General features: G+C 44.7%; 1 protein-coding gene across 2 annotated transcripts in view; it reads right to left on the bottom strand.

Annotated features, from left to right (window-relative positions):
- Positions 1 to 13,511, bottom strand: part of Dhx8 (DEAH-box helicase 8) — a 40,418-nt gene that overhangs the window by 25,462 nt on the left and 1,445 nt on the right. Inside the window, exons 2-10 of one of the 2 annotated variants that reach the window (XM_059271858.1) lie at positions 9,231 to 9,316; positions 8,391 to 8,463; positions 7,922 to 8,007; positions 6,165 to 6,274; positions 5,389 to 5,808; positions 3,820 to 3,964; positions 3,524 to 3,727; positions 2,773 to 2,860; positions 312 to 409 (exon numbers count right to left, since the gene is read on the bottom strand). In XM_059271858.1, coding sequence (XP_059127841.1) covers positions 312 to 409; positions 2,773 to 2,860; positions 3,524 to 3,727; positions 3,820 to 3,964; positions 5,389 to 5,808; positions 6,165 to 6,274; positions 7,922 to 8,007; positions 8,391 to 8,463; positions 9,231 to 9,316 — 1,310 coding nt within the window. Of the gene's footprint in view, positions 1 to 311; positions 410 to 2,772; positions 2,861 to 3,523; positions 3,728 to 3,819; positions 3,965 to 5,388; positions 5,809 to 6,164; positions 6,275 to 7,921; positions 8,008 to 8,390; positions 8,519 to 9,230; positions 9,317 to 13,511 lie in introns of those variants that run through there. The other variant, XM_059271857.1, reaches the window with a different exon arrangement.

Raw genomic sequence — 13,511 nt, 5'->3', positions numbered from 1 at the left:
ACACCAAAATGTTTGAGGATTCTGGTTTGCGTTCTTGCAGCTCTGCCCTCCAGCACACCAAAGATGCAAGCCCTAAGTCCTCAACAAAGCAATATGGCAGAGCCAGCTCTTCTGTTTACCTCTGCTTTCTCTCAAAATACATAATGTATGCGGATGAAGGTGAGACAGGAGAGCAACAGAGCCCAGCCCCTCTCCAGATACAAGACAGAGACCCTGGGTACCAGTCAGACAGCCGGAATCCTGCCTGATACTATCACTTCAAGAAAACAAGCTGGTGGGTATTTCCAGGTAAAAAGCCCCATTCTTCTCACCTTAACAATCTTGATGGGGCTCATATCCATGCTTTGCTTTGTGTGCCCTCTCAGGAACGGAGGCTCCTCCTCAACTAGCTCAATTTCAAGATCTTCATCTAGAAATCCACGAAAAAAAATTAGCCATAAACAAGACAGAAATGACCAATCATTTTCATTAAAACAATTCAGGGCTGGAGAGATGGTGCAGTGGTTAAGGGCACCGGCTGCTCTTCCAGAGGACCCAGGTTCAATTCTCAGCACCTACATGGCAGTTCACAACTATCTGTAACTCCAAGATCTGACACCCTCCCACACAGACATACATGCAGGCAAAATATCAATGCACATTAAAAAAAAAAAAAAAAAAAAAAAAAAAACACAACAACAACCAAAACACACAAATGAACGCATGCAAGCATGCACACACATTCATACACATAAATAGCTTCCCTAGCCTGGCAGGATGACTCCATGTGTAAAGTCACTTGATGTTCCGAGTTTGATCCCCAGGACCCACTTGGTAAAAGGATAAACCAACTATAGCAAGATGTTCTGTCTGTCTTCCACATATGGGCCACGGCACACATATATGTGCATACACACAAATACATATATACATACACATGCACACAAAACAAATAAGCAAATGTTATTTTTTTTTTTAACTTAAAAGAAATAGCTTCCCAGGTGAAAAAGGTGTCAGGAAAGTGAAATTCTACCACAGGGGACTGTGCTCTCCCTCCAGGCCCTGCAGCTCCAGTCCAAGAACTGGTTAGAACTGCTTTCCAAAGAAGCCAAGCCTGCGGGAGAATACTGTCCTGATAGTCTAGATGGTATTAAGACATTTGCCACCCAACTTCACTATGGAACAATTTTTTTTTCCCATTTCAGACACAGTCTCACCAAGTAGCCCAGGCTGGCCTCAAACTTGTAATGGTCCTGCCTCAGCCTTGACTACTAAGGTAACAACTGTGCACCATCACATCTACCTTTTCTACATGTTGAAAAATAAAAGGTCTTACACACATACAGGCTGATTTAGGAACCTCATAATAATCTTACTCATAAAGATGAAAAGCGGCTGTAGCTCAGTGATAGTACCTGCTAGTATGCAAGGCCAAATCAATCCCTAGCACCACCAAGAAAAAAAAGCATATAAAGATGAAGAATCAGGCTTGGTAGCACACGCCTATAAATCCTAGCACTTGAAAGGCAGAAGCAGGAGGATCAGCAGTTGAAGGTCATACTTGGCCACATAGTGAATTACAGGCCAGCCTGGGCTACATGAAACTATGTCTCAAAAAAACAAATAATGAGGGATAGAGAGATGGCTCAGCAATTAAGAGCACTAACTGCTCTTCCAGAGGACCTGGGTTCAGTTCCCAGCACCCACATGGCAGCTCACAAGTGTCTGTAACTCCAGGATCTGACACTCACACAGACAAGCATGCTGGCAAAACATCAGTGCACATAATAACAACACACAATCACACACAATCCTAAAAACTAAATATATATATATATATATATATATATATATATATATGCATCTAAAGTAAAGTAGAAAAGTTGGGTATTATGGCACATGACTGTAATCCCAGCATTAGAGAGGCTGAGACAGGAGGATCAAGAGTCCAAGTCGTCAGGCTGTGGTGGTGCATAGCACTTGGGAGACAGAGGCAGGCAGAACTCTGAGTTTGAGGCCAGCCTGGTCTACAAAGGGCTACACAGTGAAACCCTGCCTCAAAAAAAAAAAAAAAAAAAAAAAAAACCACAAACACACACACACAATCCACACACACAAAAGGAGTCCAGTCTAGCCTAGATTACATAATGAGATCCCATGGAAAAAAAGTAAAATGGATGAATAACAAATTTATATGCAAATTACTCCGAGGCAATGAACTAAATGAAATGTAACTCAAGTGTCAACCTAGATAAACACTGAGGGGCTGGATAGTGGCTGACAGTTAAGAACACTTGTTTCTCTTGTAGAGAAATAGATATGCAGGTCTGATTCCAGCACCACATGGCAACCCACAACACTATAACTCCAGTTTCAGAGAATCTGATTTCTGGCCCTCTGCTGACTCAAGCACTGCACCTCTAATCTCAGCAGGTGGCAGGTGGATCTCCGTGAGTTCAAGGCCAGCCTGATCTACCTATCAAGTTCTACTACAGCCAGAGCTACATAATAGAAAGACTCTGCCTCAAAAAAACAAATAATAAAAGTTTTAAAATCTTTTCAAAAATATTTTTTTTAAAAAGGTGCTGGATCCAAACAAAGTCGAATGAATGCCACAGGTACACTGGTTATCTAAACATGTGCTTCTGTCTATCCAGAGGTGAGTGGTGAGCCCCAGGAAACAAGTGACAAATACCCACTCAGTTAAACTACGAACAGCCCACTCTAGTGACACAATTTGACAATCTCCCTCCCAGACCCTCCTCCAGCTAATCCAAGTGGCAGACTGACTACCTTCTTCATCATCCACCTTAGGGAGAATGCCGGTCTCTTCATCAAAGTCTGGAAACTCTTCCTTGGAAAGCACATTGGCAGCAATCATCTAGCGAAGAGAAGGCAGCATCTGTAACTAAGATCTGTGCTAGGAGCAAGACTCTGTCCCAGTGTTAACTCCAGGGATCTCACACAAGGAAACCCATCTGTCTTCTCCTGGAACCCAGCATGTCAGGTCAAGACAGAGACACACATCTCATGCCAGGGAACAGCACAACATGGTCCTAAGGCACAGGCTCAGGGGTATCGTGCCCAGGAAGGGTTACCAGGCCTTCCCTTACTGCCACAGCGCCCGGCACACACTGATCATGTGGCATGCAGCCCTACGGTTTCATGTTTAACACTGGCTCTACCTCACTGGACAGTGAGTTCCCCAAGGGCAGGAACGATGAAATACTGTCTTTGCAGGGCTAGTGTTACACGGGGCTGGACACACCATCATTCTGAAGCTCACAAGAACGAGGAAAGTAACAACCAAGTCAAAATTACAATCTCCACAGGCGAGGTAGGCACTAAGTTTCAACTCTGTTCACTTTGCTGATCCCACACTGCCACCACTGGCCCTGGGGGACAGATTAAGGGCACTAAGGCACACTAGGTGCAATACCTTGGCTCACACAACTACTGAGTAGACAGAAGCCATCACGGGCTGCTGGTCTAGGCCCACACTCCTACCCCCCACGCTGCATGCGGAATGCCTCTGAGCTCCAACCTGTTTGATCTCCCACTTCTCCGGGTCAGAGATCCGGGTGAGTCGCTTGCGCTCCAGTGAGTCGTCTTCTACTTCAGGCGCACTGACGAGGGAGAGGTGAGTGGGTCTGTCAGGGTTCCGCATTGACGTCTCTTCGTTGGTCTCCCCGACAAGATTTCGACGCCGATTTGGGTTTAGATCCTCTCCTGATTCTTGATCCACATCCTAGGGCACAATAACAAGGGTGCTGTTCATGTGCTGTCTCTCAACATGCCCTGGGCCATCAGCTGTGGACACAGACTAGACATATCACCCACCTTCATGCTCAGGCTGGTCTTGGTCCCAGTGAAGGACAGTACTTTGACCTTCACCCTCTGGCCTTTGCTCACAACATCAGCCACATTGGCCACTCGGCCTTCCCGTCGGAGCTCAGAGATGTGCACCAGGCCTTCCCACCGCTTCCTGAGAGAAAGTCAGACACTTCTGGAATATGCCGAAACAAACCTTTCCCCTAATTACTTCTACTACTGGGACTGCACAAAACAGTCTTCACAGGCTGAGACCTTTGCCCTAGGAGGCAAGGCGGGAAGATCATGAACTGCAGTCCAGCCTGGGATACACAGTAAGTCTGAGGCTCCATAACTGTTTACAATGGTGGGACTTTCTCAAAAACACGAGGGAGCTGGCCCGGTGGGTAGAGTGTTTGCAGCACATCATGAGGACCTGAGTCTGGATCCCAGCACCACATAAAAAAGTCAGACTGGTACAGTAGCACATGCCTTTCAATCCAGCAGTCGGATCTCTATGAGTTCCAGGGTAGCCAGGACTACATGACACACTGTCTCAAAAGCAAAAGAAAACAGATGCCACAGTGCATGCCTGTAACCCCAGCACGGGGAGGCAGCGACAGGAGGACCCTAGTGCTTGCTGGCCAGCCAGGCCAGCCTAATCAGCACCCCAGGGGTGGTGAGAGACCCTGTCTCAAAAGCTAAGGTAAAAGCTGGGTGTGGGGGTACACGCCTTTAATACCAGCTCTCAGGAGGCAGAGGCCAGCGGATCTCAAGTTCAAGGTCAGCCTGGTCTACAGGGAGAGTTTCAGGATAGCCAGGGCTACAGAGAAACCCTGTCTCCAAAACCCAAAACCAACAAATAAACGAAGGTGGAGTGCAACTGTGAAGACATCCAAGGTCAACACCTGGCTTCCGTGTGCACCCTCATATACAGGCACACACACCTTCACACATGAACGTAACTCACCAGGAAGGAAGGAAGCAAAGAGGAGAAAGGACTTCAGCTCACAAAGCAGCACCAAGAAGTGGGTCAAACAATACAACAGTGTCAGCATTACAACTCTCTGCAAGAAAAGATACTGACTGACGGGGAAGAGAGCTCAATTCTCAACTGTCTCAATCAGCAGAGAGAGGGCAGATCTCCCGAGGTCAGAGGAAGGGATAAACGGCTCGGAGACATTTCAAAATCAACGAAGAATCTAAGGCTAAGAATGTGGCAGGGAACTTGCCTAGTATACTCAAGGCCCTAAGTTCGAAGCACAGCATCACAAAAAAAACACAACCCCAAAATCAACAAAAAGGCTGGACACTGTGGCACACACCTCTAATCCCAGCCCTCGGGAGGCAGAGACAGGTGGATCTCTGTGAGTTCGAGGCCAGCCTGGTCTACATAGAGAATTCTAGGACAGCTAGGGCAGAGAGACTCTATCTCAAAAATAAAATATAATTAAAAAAATAACAAGAAGTAAAACTTTCCAAGAACTCCTGAATACCTGAATGACTAAAGTGTAACTGTTCATAGCTTCTTTGAATAGGAACGCACAGCAGTAAGAGACGTTTTGCCATCACTGACGTGAAAGAGTACCAACTGTTTACCTGAGGCCCTCCAGCTGCACAAAGCACCCAAACTGCATGATGCTGGTCACTTTGCCATTGTAGATGTCCCCAATGGCAGGCTCCTCAGGGGGAGGGCGGTCCACATGCTTGTCCCGCCATCTGTCCAGATTCCTCTCCCCATACTTTTCCCGGTCCTTTCGATCTTTGAAGGGACTCTGACTTCTGCTCCTGGACCGGTATCTAGACTTCCCCTTAGTCCTCTCCCGTGTTCTGGAATGTGACCGAGAGCGGGATCGATGTCTCCGCTTATGGTCTCTATCTCTATCTCGCTCTCTGTCTCGCTCTCGGTCTCTGTCTCGCTCTCGGTCCTTGTCTCGGTCCCTGTCCCGGTCCCGGTCTCGGTCTCGGTCTCTGTCGCGGTCTCGGCTCCGACTCCTCTTCTTTTTCTTTGTCCTGTCCCTAATAAATCAACAAGTACCTGTTTGAAAAATAAACCAACCCAATTTCATCTCTGCATCCCCAAGCACCCAGCACAGTGCCACTATGTGTAAGCTCGGCACCCTCTAACTGCTGAACTGGACAGGAGTTTCACGACCACCACACAGGCCAGTAAACTCAGGCCACAGACAGAGTTGGCCTCCCTCAGCTCCACTTTCTAACTTCAGAATACCTTTTTGGCATGGAGCAATGAAAACCCAGTCTAGTACACAGCCAGTCAAGAATCCACACACTCATCCCGGGATTTGCTTAACAGGTCCATGAAATTCAACTGTCATAGTATACAAATGAACAGGACAAGGACACAAGGGACATACCTGTGCTCAGTGTCTCTTTGTTTCTCTTGGCCTGCTGCACTGGGCATTAAAGCTTCTAGCTCTTTCAAAACATCCACAGCGACTTTCACATCTTCCTCATCCAACATGGTCTGTAAGGTCAGAGACCAACAAAGTAATGAGAAGAAAAAACTCTGCCCACTGTCACATCACTAACCTGCAGAGGCCAGTTCTCTTCTTCCCACATGATGTGGGCCCTGGGGTCAAACTCAGGGTGTCAGGCGTGGTGGGGAGCACCTTTACCCACTGAGCCATCTCTCCGGCTCCAGACATCAAAACTTTAAAATCAACAGTCTCCCTGCCTTCCCTTCCTTGCTTCCCCGTTTCATTACTTCCCATAGTTCTTACTGCTATCCGCTGTGACACAAACTATTGACCCTCCGTACCGACAATATTCTGGACTCAAGTCAATTGCGTGTTTACAGGTTTCCTTGACCCCCTAAGCAATACGGCCCAGCAACTACTTACATAGTGCTTCCACTGTAGTGGGTAATCTGGAAATGATGTAAAGCATGTGAGAGGATGCACGTATATTATATGCAAATATATGTCTGAAGAACTTGAGTTATCAGATCTTGGTACCTGGGAGTTCTGGAACCGACCCCCTGTAGATATCAGGGTACACTGACACCCATTTGTTTACTGCCCATCTCTTTCCCATTAGGCAGGCTACTTACATGCTAATTTCCTATTCTCCCTCCCAAAATAGCAATATAATTTGCAAAAGGGCTGAAAATCTTACCTGTTCTCTTTACTATTACTTAACCTGGTACTTAAGAGTAGTACTTGGCACACAGCAGATATGATGAACCAGCCTGTCTCCATCTTGGGCTTGAAAGCCATCTTATAGTAAAGACAAACTAGGTTCATTCCTGTTTATGACTCCTGTTTCTCAAGGAATGGGCTATGTCCCACCTGTAACCTTAACTACAAATGGTTCTGTACTGCCTGTTCCAGGAATGCCAATCATGTCTTTGTTTCAAAAAGTTGTTATGACTACCTTGCAACAGTATCTTTGTTTCAGGAGGTTGTTATGACCACCTTGTTATGTTCTGCTTCTATTTGCCTGCCAAATCCTCTATTTGGAAACCCCCAACCCATGAACTATAAAACCTTATCTTCTCCGTGTCCAATGTTGATCTCTTGAATTTTGCCTTAGGAACAGGCAGCCCATGTATACCAATTAAAAGGATTGCTTTAATTAACTGCTTGCTTTAATTAATTTGGCCATGATTTAGGTTGGTGGTCTTTCTCCTCAAATCTCAGATTAACAGGTACTCAGTAAATTCTTTCTAAAATGGACTTTTTTTTTTTTTTTTTGAAAATAGAGTCTCTTTAGGTAGCCCTGGCTGTCCTGGAACTTGGTATGTAAACCAGGCTGGCTTTGGACTCAGAGGTCCTCCTGCCTCTGCCTCCCAAATGCTAGAATTAAAAGGATTCACCAGCAATCTAGCCTAAAATGAAATTTTTACAAGTGAAAACATTTCAATAATTACATCTTTTAATATGTAACAGAGAAAAAATATTCTAATTTTGTACACTGGGCATCTTGGCCAGAATCTTAAGTCATTTCATATCCCTCACCACTGCTTCCCCGAGCCCCCAAGTTCATCACCCTTGACTACCATTCTTGGAAAAACATCATACAGTGGACAAAATTAAAATTCATATAGTCACTAAGGAGATGCGAAGGGACAGAGCACACACTAGGGCAGACATTCCCCAGATAGCATCCATACCCGAACTGAAGGGTTGTCTGGTTGGCAAAGGACAGGGAAGAGTTCCTTCAGCTTCTCCTTTTCAGTTTTGGGTTTAACAACTGGATCTTAGTTCATTAAGGAGCATGAAAGGGTTGAGAGAGAGAGAGAGAGAGAGAGAGAGAGAGAGAGAGATTTAATATTATTACTGGCTAATAAAATAATTTCAACATTAGAGTTGTATCAAGTGAAAAACAAATAGTATTTTGCTACATATTAATCACATAACTACTAGAAACAATTTAATTGTCTGAATCTAAGGCTGTGAAAGCCTCAACAAGCTCTGTGCCCATGAAGGAAGGGAGGGAGCATGTCAGTCCTCATTTGAATGTCTCAGAATCTAACTAGAGCACTCCTTTGCTTAGCAACAGCTAAGAGCAAAGTGCCATTTACAGGGTGGTCACCATCCAGGCCCTTCTGGAGGCTCAGCTCAGCTGGGAGCCCTGCTTACCTTTGCTAGTAGAAGGCTTTGCTGGAGGACGCATGGTTTGTATGAGACGCAGCAGGTTGCTGATAAGAGAATCCTTTGAAGAAAAGAAGTATAAGACAGACCACGTCAGCTCTGGATCAGTGACTGAATCTTACAAGGGAGGCAAGGGATGTGCTGCAGGGAAATGTGCTCATGCACTTGAACTGAGCTGCCTAAAGCAAGAAAGCATGGAAGGCTTAAAATGTATATAAATATACATTTAAAATGTATAAAAATATTTACAATACATTATAAAGCTACAGTAATAACTTAGACCGGTGGTTCTCAACCTGGGGGTGCAACCCCTTTGGGATCAAACAGCCCTTTCACAGGGGTCACCTAAGACCATCAGAAAACACAGATATTTATATTGCAATTCATAACAGTAGCAACATTATGGTTATAAAGTAGCAATGAAAATAATTTTATGGCTGGGGGGTCATTACAACATGAGGAACTGTATTAAAGGGTCACAGCGTTAGGAAGGTTGAGAACCATTGGCTTAGACCATGCCCAGGGACCATTTTATCTCCCATCTTTTAAAACTGCCTCCAAAACCTAGACTCTTGTTCCTGACTTCCTGATTCACAGAACAAGAATGGAAACATCCTCAAAGACTTAATGATGGAAATTCTCCTAGGAAAGCGTCACTGGAAATCTGGCTCCCTCACCAGCATGGCACATTACACATTTGATGGCTTATTTAATTGATATGTACAAACTGTCTCCTTCCTATTTGAAAATCCTTTAGTCCTATCAAAATATAAATTCAGTAGCAATCCCAAAACAAAAAGGAAAAAAAAAATCTTCAGATATACATACTGTGAATTCTGCACCATTTTTGACCAGGGAAGCCTTAAAAGTATCAAAGGTGGTATTTTTCTCAGCAAGACTAATCACAAATTCAGCTGTAAATGAAAAAAATTTAAAGGAATTAAAAACGGGGACTCCATCCAGAAATTTTGTAATATTAAAAACTAATCAGATTACCCAAATGTCTTAAAAACTACAATCTACTTGGAGCAAAGGGAAAAAAACCTATTTTTTTTAATGGTTTATTTTATGTGTATAGATGCTGTGGTTTGAATGAAAATGGCCCCCAACAGGAGTTATACTATTAGGAGATGTTGCCTTCTTAGAGTACATATCATATAGTCTTGTTGGAGGAAGTGTGTCACTGTGGAGGTGGGCTTTGAGATCTCAGATGCTCAAGGTACCACTGAGTGTCTCAATTCACTTCCTGTTACCTGTGGAAGACATAGAACTCTCAGCTACCTCTCCAACACCACGTCTGCTTGCACGCCACCATGCCCCACCAGGATGATAACGGACTGAACCTCTGAACTGTAAGCCACCCAATTAAATGTTTTCCTTTATAAGAGTTGCCGTGGTCATGGTGTCTCTTTACAAGAATAGAAACCCTAACTAAGACAGATGTTTTGCCTGCATGTATGTCTGTATACCACACTCATGCCTGGTGCCTACAGAAGCCAGAAAGGGTGCTGATCCTCTGTGACTGGAGTTACAGATGGGGTGAGCCACCATATGGGTGTGGGTGCCAGGACTCTAACCCAGGTCCTCTGGAAGAGTAGCCCCTGCTCTTAACTGCTGAGCCATCTCTCCAGCCCCAAGAAACTATTTTTATTTAGTTTTTGAAGCTCAAGAAAATTTTATTAAGTGTTTGAAGGCAAACAACAGGACAGGCAAGCTGAAATTCCTGGCAGCTGCTAGGAGGGGTAGATGAAAGGCATGCCTTTTAGTTCAGGCACAGAGGGGAGAGAAACAGTGAGAAAGTCCAGAACGCCAGGGAAAGCAGGCTGAAAATAAGATAAGGAGAAGAAACAGCAAAAACATGCTTGTACCAGGCCACAGATGTGAGCTCAGGGAGCACCCATTGCAAGTTCTTATGTCCCAAGACGAAGGATTGCACCAGGGATAGACATCCAAATAAAGACAGTGAATTAAAAGAGCAAGATGAAGGCTGGAGAGATGGCCTAGCAGTTCTGAGCACTGGCTGCTCTTCCAGAGGACCCGGGTTCAGTTCTCAGCACTTACATAGAGGCTCACAACTTAAGTCTATAACTTAAGTTTCAAGGGGTCCAAAACCCTCTTCTGACTTCTACAGGCACTGCCCAAAAGTGGTACACAACATAGATGCAGGCAAAACACACGCACGCACGCACCTAAAAAATAAAAATGGAAAAACAGCTAGACATATCTTTAATCCCAACAGTCAGGGGGGAAAGAGATTGATCTCTGAGTCTGAGTCCAGCCTGGTCTATTCTATATAGTGAGTTCTAGGCCAGCCAGGGCTATAGAGTGGGATGCTGCCATGGGACGCTGCCTTAAAAGAAGGAAGGGGGAAGAGAAGGGGGAGGGGAAGGGGAGGGGAAGGGGAGGGGGAAGGGAAGAAGAACAAACGAACAAATGAACACTCTTGGGAGTGCAAGTGGACTAGTGGGCAAGAAAAAAGCCCCAAAGGAGGAAAATGTAAGTGGCTGAGATGAGATTGTTCATGTATGTTCTGGTGGGTTTTATAAATGAAAAGAAGAGATTACTCCAAATGTTCAACCAAGCTCTAGAATGCATATAAACTGGGAAAAGATTTGTCCCAGATAGTACATACATACCCTCTCACCATAAAGCTAGAACTATGCACACTGCCACACAGTTTCTAAAGGGGCAACATATGAAAAACACAAGCCCATGTATACACACACACATACACACACACACACACACACACACACACACACACACACAGGGAAGAACACTTTCTGGAAGGTCAGACCCAATCTATACAAAAGAAGTCAGCTAGCTATTACTAGATGATACAATCTTCAAGCTGAGTAAGTGTGGTGGTGTGAATCAGAATGGCTCCCATAGGCTCATATGTTTGAATGCTTGGTTCCCAGTTAGTGGAACTCTTTGGGAAGGATAAGGAAGTGTGGCCTTGTGGGAGGAGGTGTGTCAGTGGGGAGTGGAAAGTTTCAAAAGCCCATGCCAGGACCACTGTGTATGTATGTGTGTGTTGTCTTTCTCTCTGTCTGCCTGTGAATCAGGATGTGGATGTGAGCTCTCAGCTACTTCTCCAGCATCACATCTGCCTACAACCACACTCCCTGTCATGATGACAATGGACTAACCCTTTGAAACTATAAGCAAGCCCCCAATCAAACACTTTATTTTATGAGTTACCTTGGGCCAGGTGTGGTGGCGCATGCCTTTAATCCCAGCACTCGGGAGGCAGAGCCAGGTAGATCTCTGTGAGTTCAAGGCCAGCCTGGTCTACAGAGCGGAAATCCAAGACAGGCACCAAAACTACACAGAGAAACCTTGTCTTGAAAAAAAAAAGTTACCTTGGTTATGGTATCTCTTCAGAGCAATAAAATGGTACCTAAGAAATATCTACATGTATGCAAATACCCTTGGAGGCCAGAAGGCATCAGATTTCCCGGAGCTGCAGTTATAGGTGATTATGGGCCATCTGATGTGAGTGCTGGGAACTGAATTCAGGTTCCCATAAAAGCAGTGAGTGCTCTTAACCAATGAGCCCTATCTCCAGAAAGTAAAATTTTTAATTTATTAAAAAAAAAAAAAAAAAAAAAGACCAACATGGAGACTGAAGAGATGGCTCAACAATTAAACAGTACAGCCTCTGTTTGCAGAAGACCTCATTTCAGTTCCCAGTACCCACATCAGGACGCTCACAATGCTCATAATTCCAGTTCTAAGGGGGATCCAACACACATGTGCACATACCCACCCAAGCATACAATACATAGTTAAAAATAAATCTTTGAAAAAATGTACTAGCATATATTTATTGTACATGTTTTTGAGGCAGAGTCAACCCTGATTCACATACACACCCAAGCTACCCTCAGATTCTCTTTGTATGACTCTGGAATTACTAGTCATCCAGCCTCCACACTCCATATCCCAAGGCCTGAGATTACAAGTGCCTGCCCAGCTGCCATTAACTCCCCCCCCACCCCAAGACAAGGTTTCTCCATGTAGTTTTGGAGACTGTCCTGGATCTTGCTCTGTAGACCAGGCTGGCCTCGAACTCACAGAGATCCGCCTGGCTGTGCCTCCACGGCCCAGTGCTGCCATTAACTTTTGATGACATTCAGAAAAAGCCAAATACTACCCAACTATATGGGCATAGCTTACAAATAATTACAAGTTAATAAGAATGCCTATAGTTGCCAGGTAGTGGTGGCACACACCTTTAATCCCAGCACTCAGGCGGCAGAGGCAGGTGAATCTCTTTGAGCTCAAGGCCAGCCTAGTTTACAAACTGAGCTTCAGGATAGGCAGAACTGTTATACAGAGAAACTTTGTCTCAAAAAACCAAAAAAAAGAATGCCTATAGTTAATAAATTTTGAAGTTTTCTGTCAAGCACTGTTACTTCCAATATTTTTATAACAACCTAAGTAAGCTGTTGCTATTGTCTTGATATTTGAAATAGCATCCTACACAATAATTGATGAAGCCAGGGCTGGAACCCAGGCAATGCGGACTTCAACCAAGTTCTTTAGAGAAAGGCAGAGAGAAAAATGAATCATACTTAGCACACTACACTCAAAGAGCTAATCTCAAAGCTGGCAGCAGTACATTCACACTGACAGATTCATGGTGGAGCTCAAAGTGTGCAGATTTTTTATTCCAGATTAGGGATGCTAAATCTGTACAAAATAGGCACACCAGACTGGGAGAAAGTGTGGCCTGACACATACTGGCTGTGGGACAGCTTAGGAGCCATCTGCTAACCCAGGAAAAGAGGTAACATTCCATTTCCTGTAAGAAAACAGTTCACTTGAAGTCCTAAATCTGACTTCTGTGGCCCCTTGGGGTTTGTTTTGTTGATGTGGTTTGTTTATTATTTATTTTGGTGGTGCTGGAGATAGACCCCATAACCCCATGTTTGGACTCTACCAATTCCCAGCTCCCCCTGACCTCTCTTGTAACATTCCCCTTCCCTGGAGTCCTCCACCCGATGACTTCACATGTTCATTTAAAAAGCTGTCTTCGTCAGGCAGTGGTGGGCACGCCTTTATCCCAGCACTCAGGAAGCAGAGGCAGGCGGATCTCTGTGA

The sequence above is a fragment of the Peromyscus eremicus genome, chromosome 8a (genome assembly GCF_949786415.1).
Source record: "Peromyscus eremicus chromosome 8a, PerEre_H2_v1, whole genome shotgun sequence".
In the NCBI taxonomy this organism is placed as follows: Eukaryota; Metazoa; Chordata; class Mammalia; order Rodentia; family Cricetidae; genus Peromyscus; species Peromyscus eremicus.
Note: the sequence above shows the minus strand (reverse complement) of the source record. Positions and strands in the feature narration are given on the sequence as shown.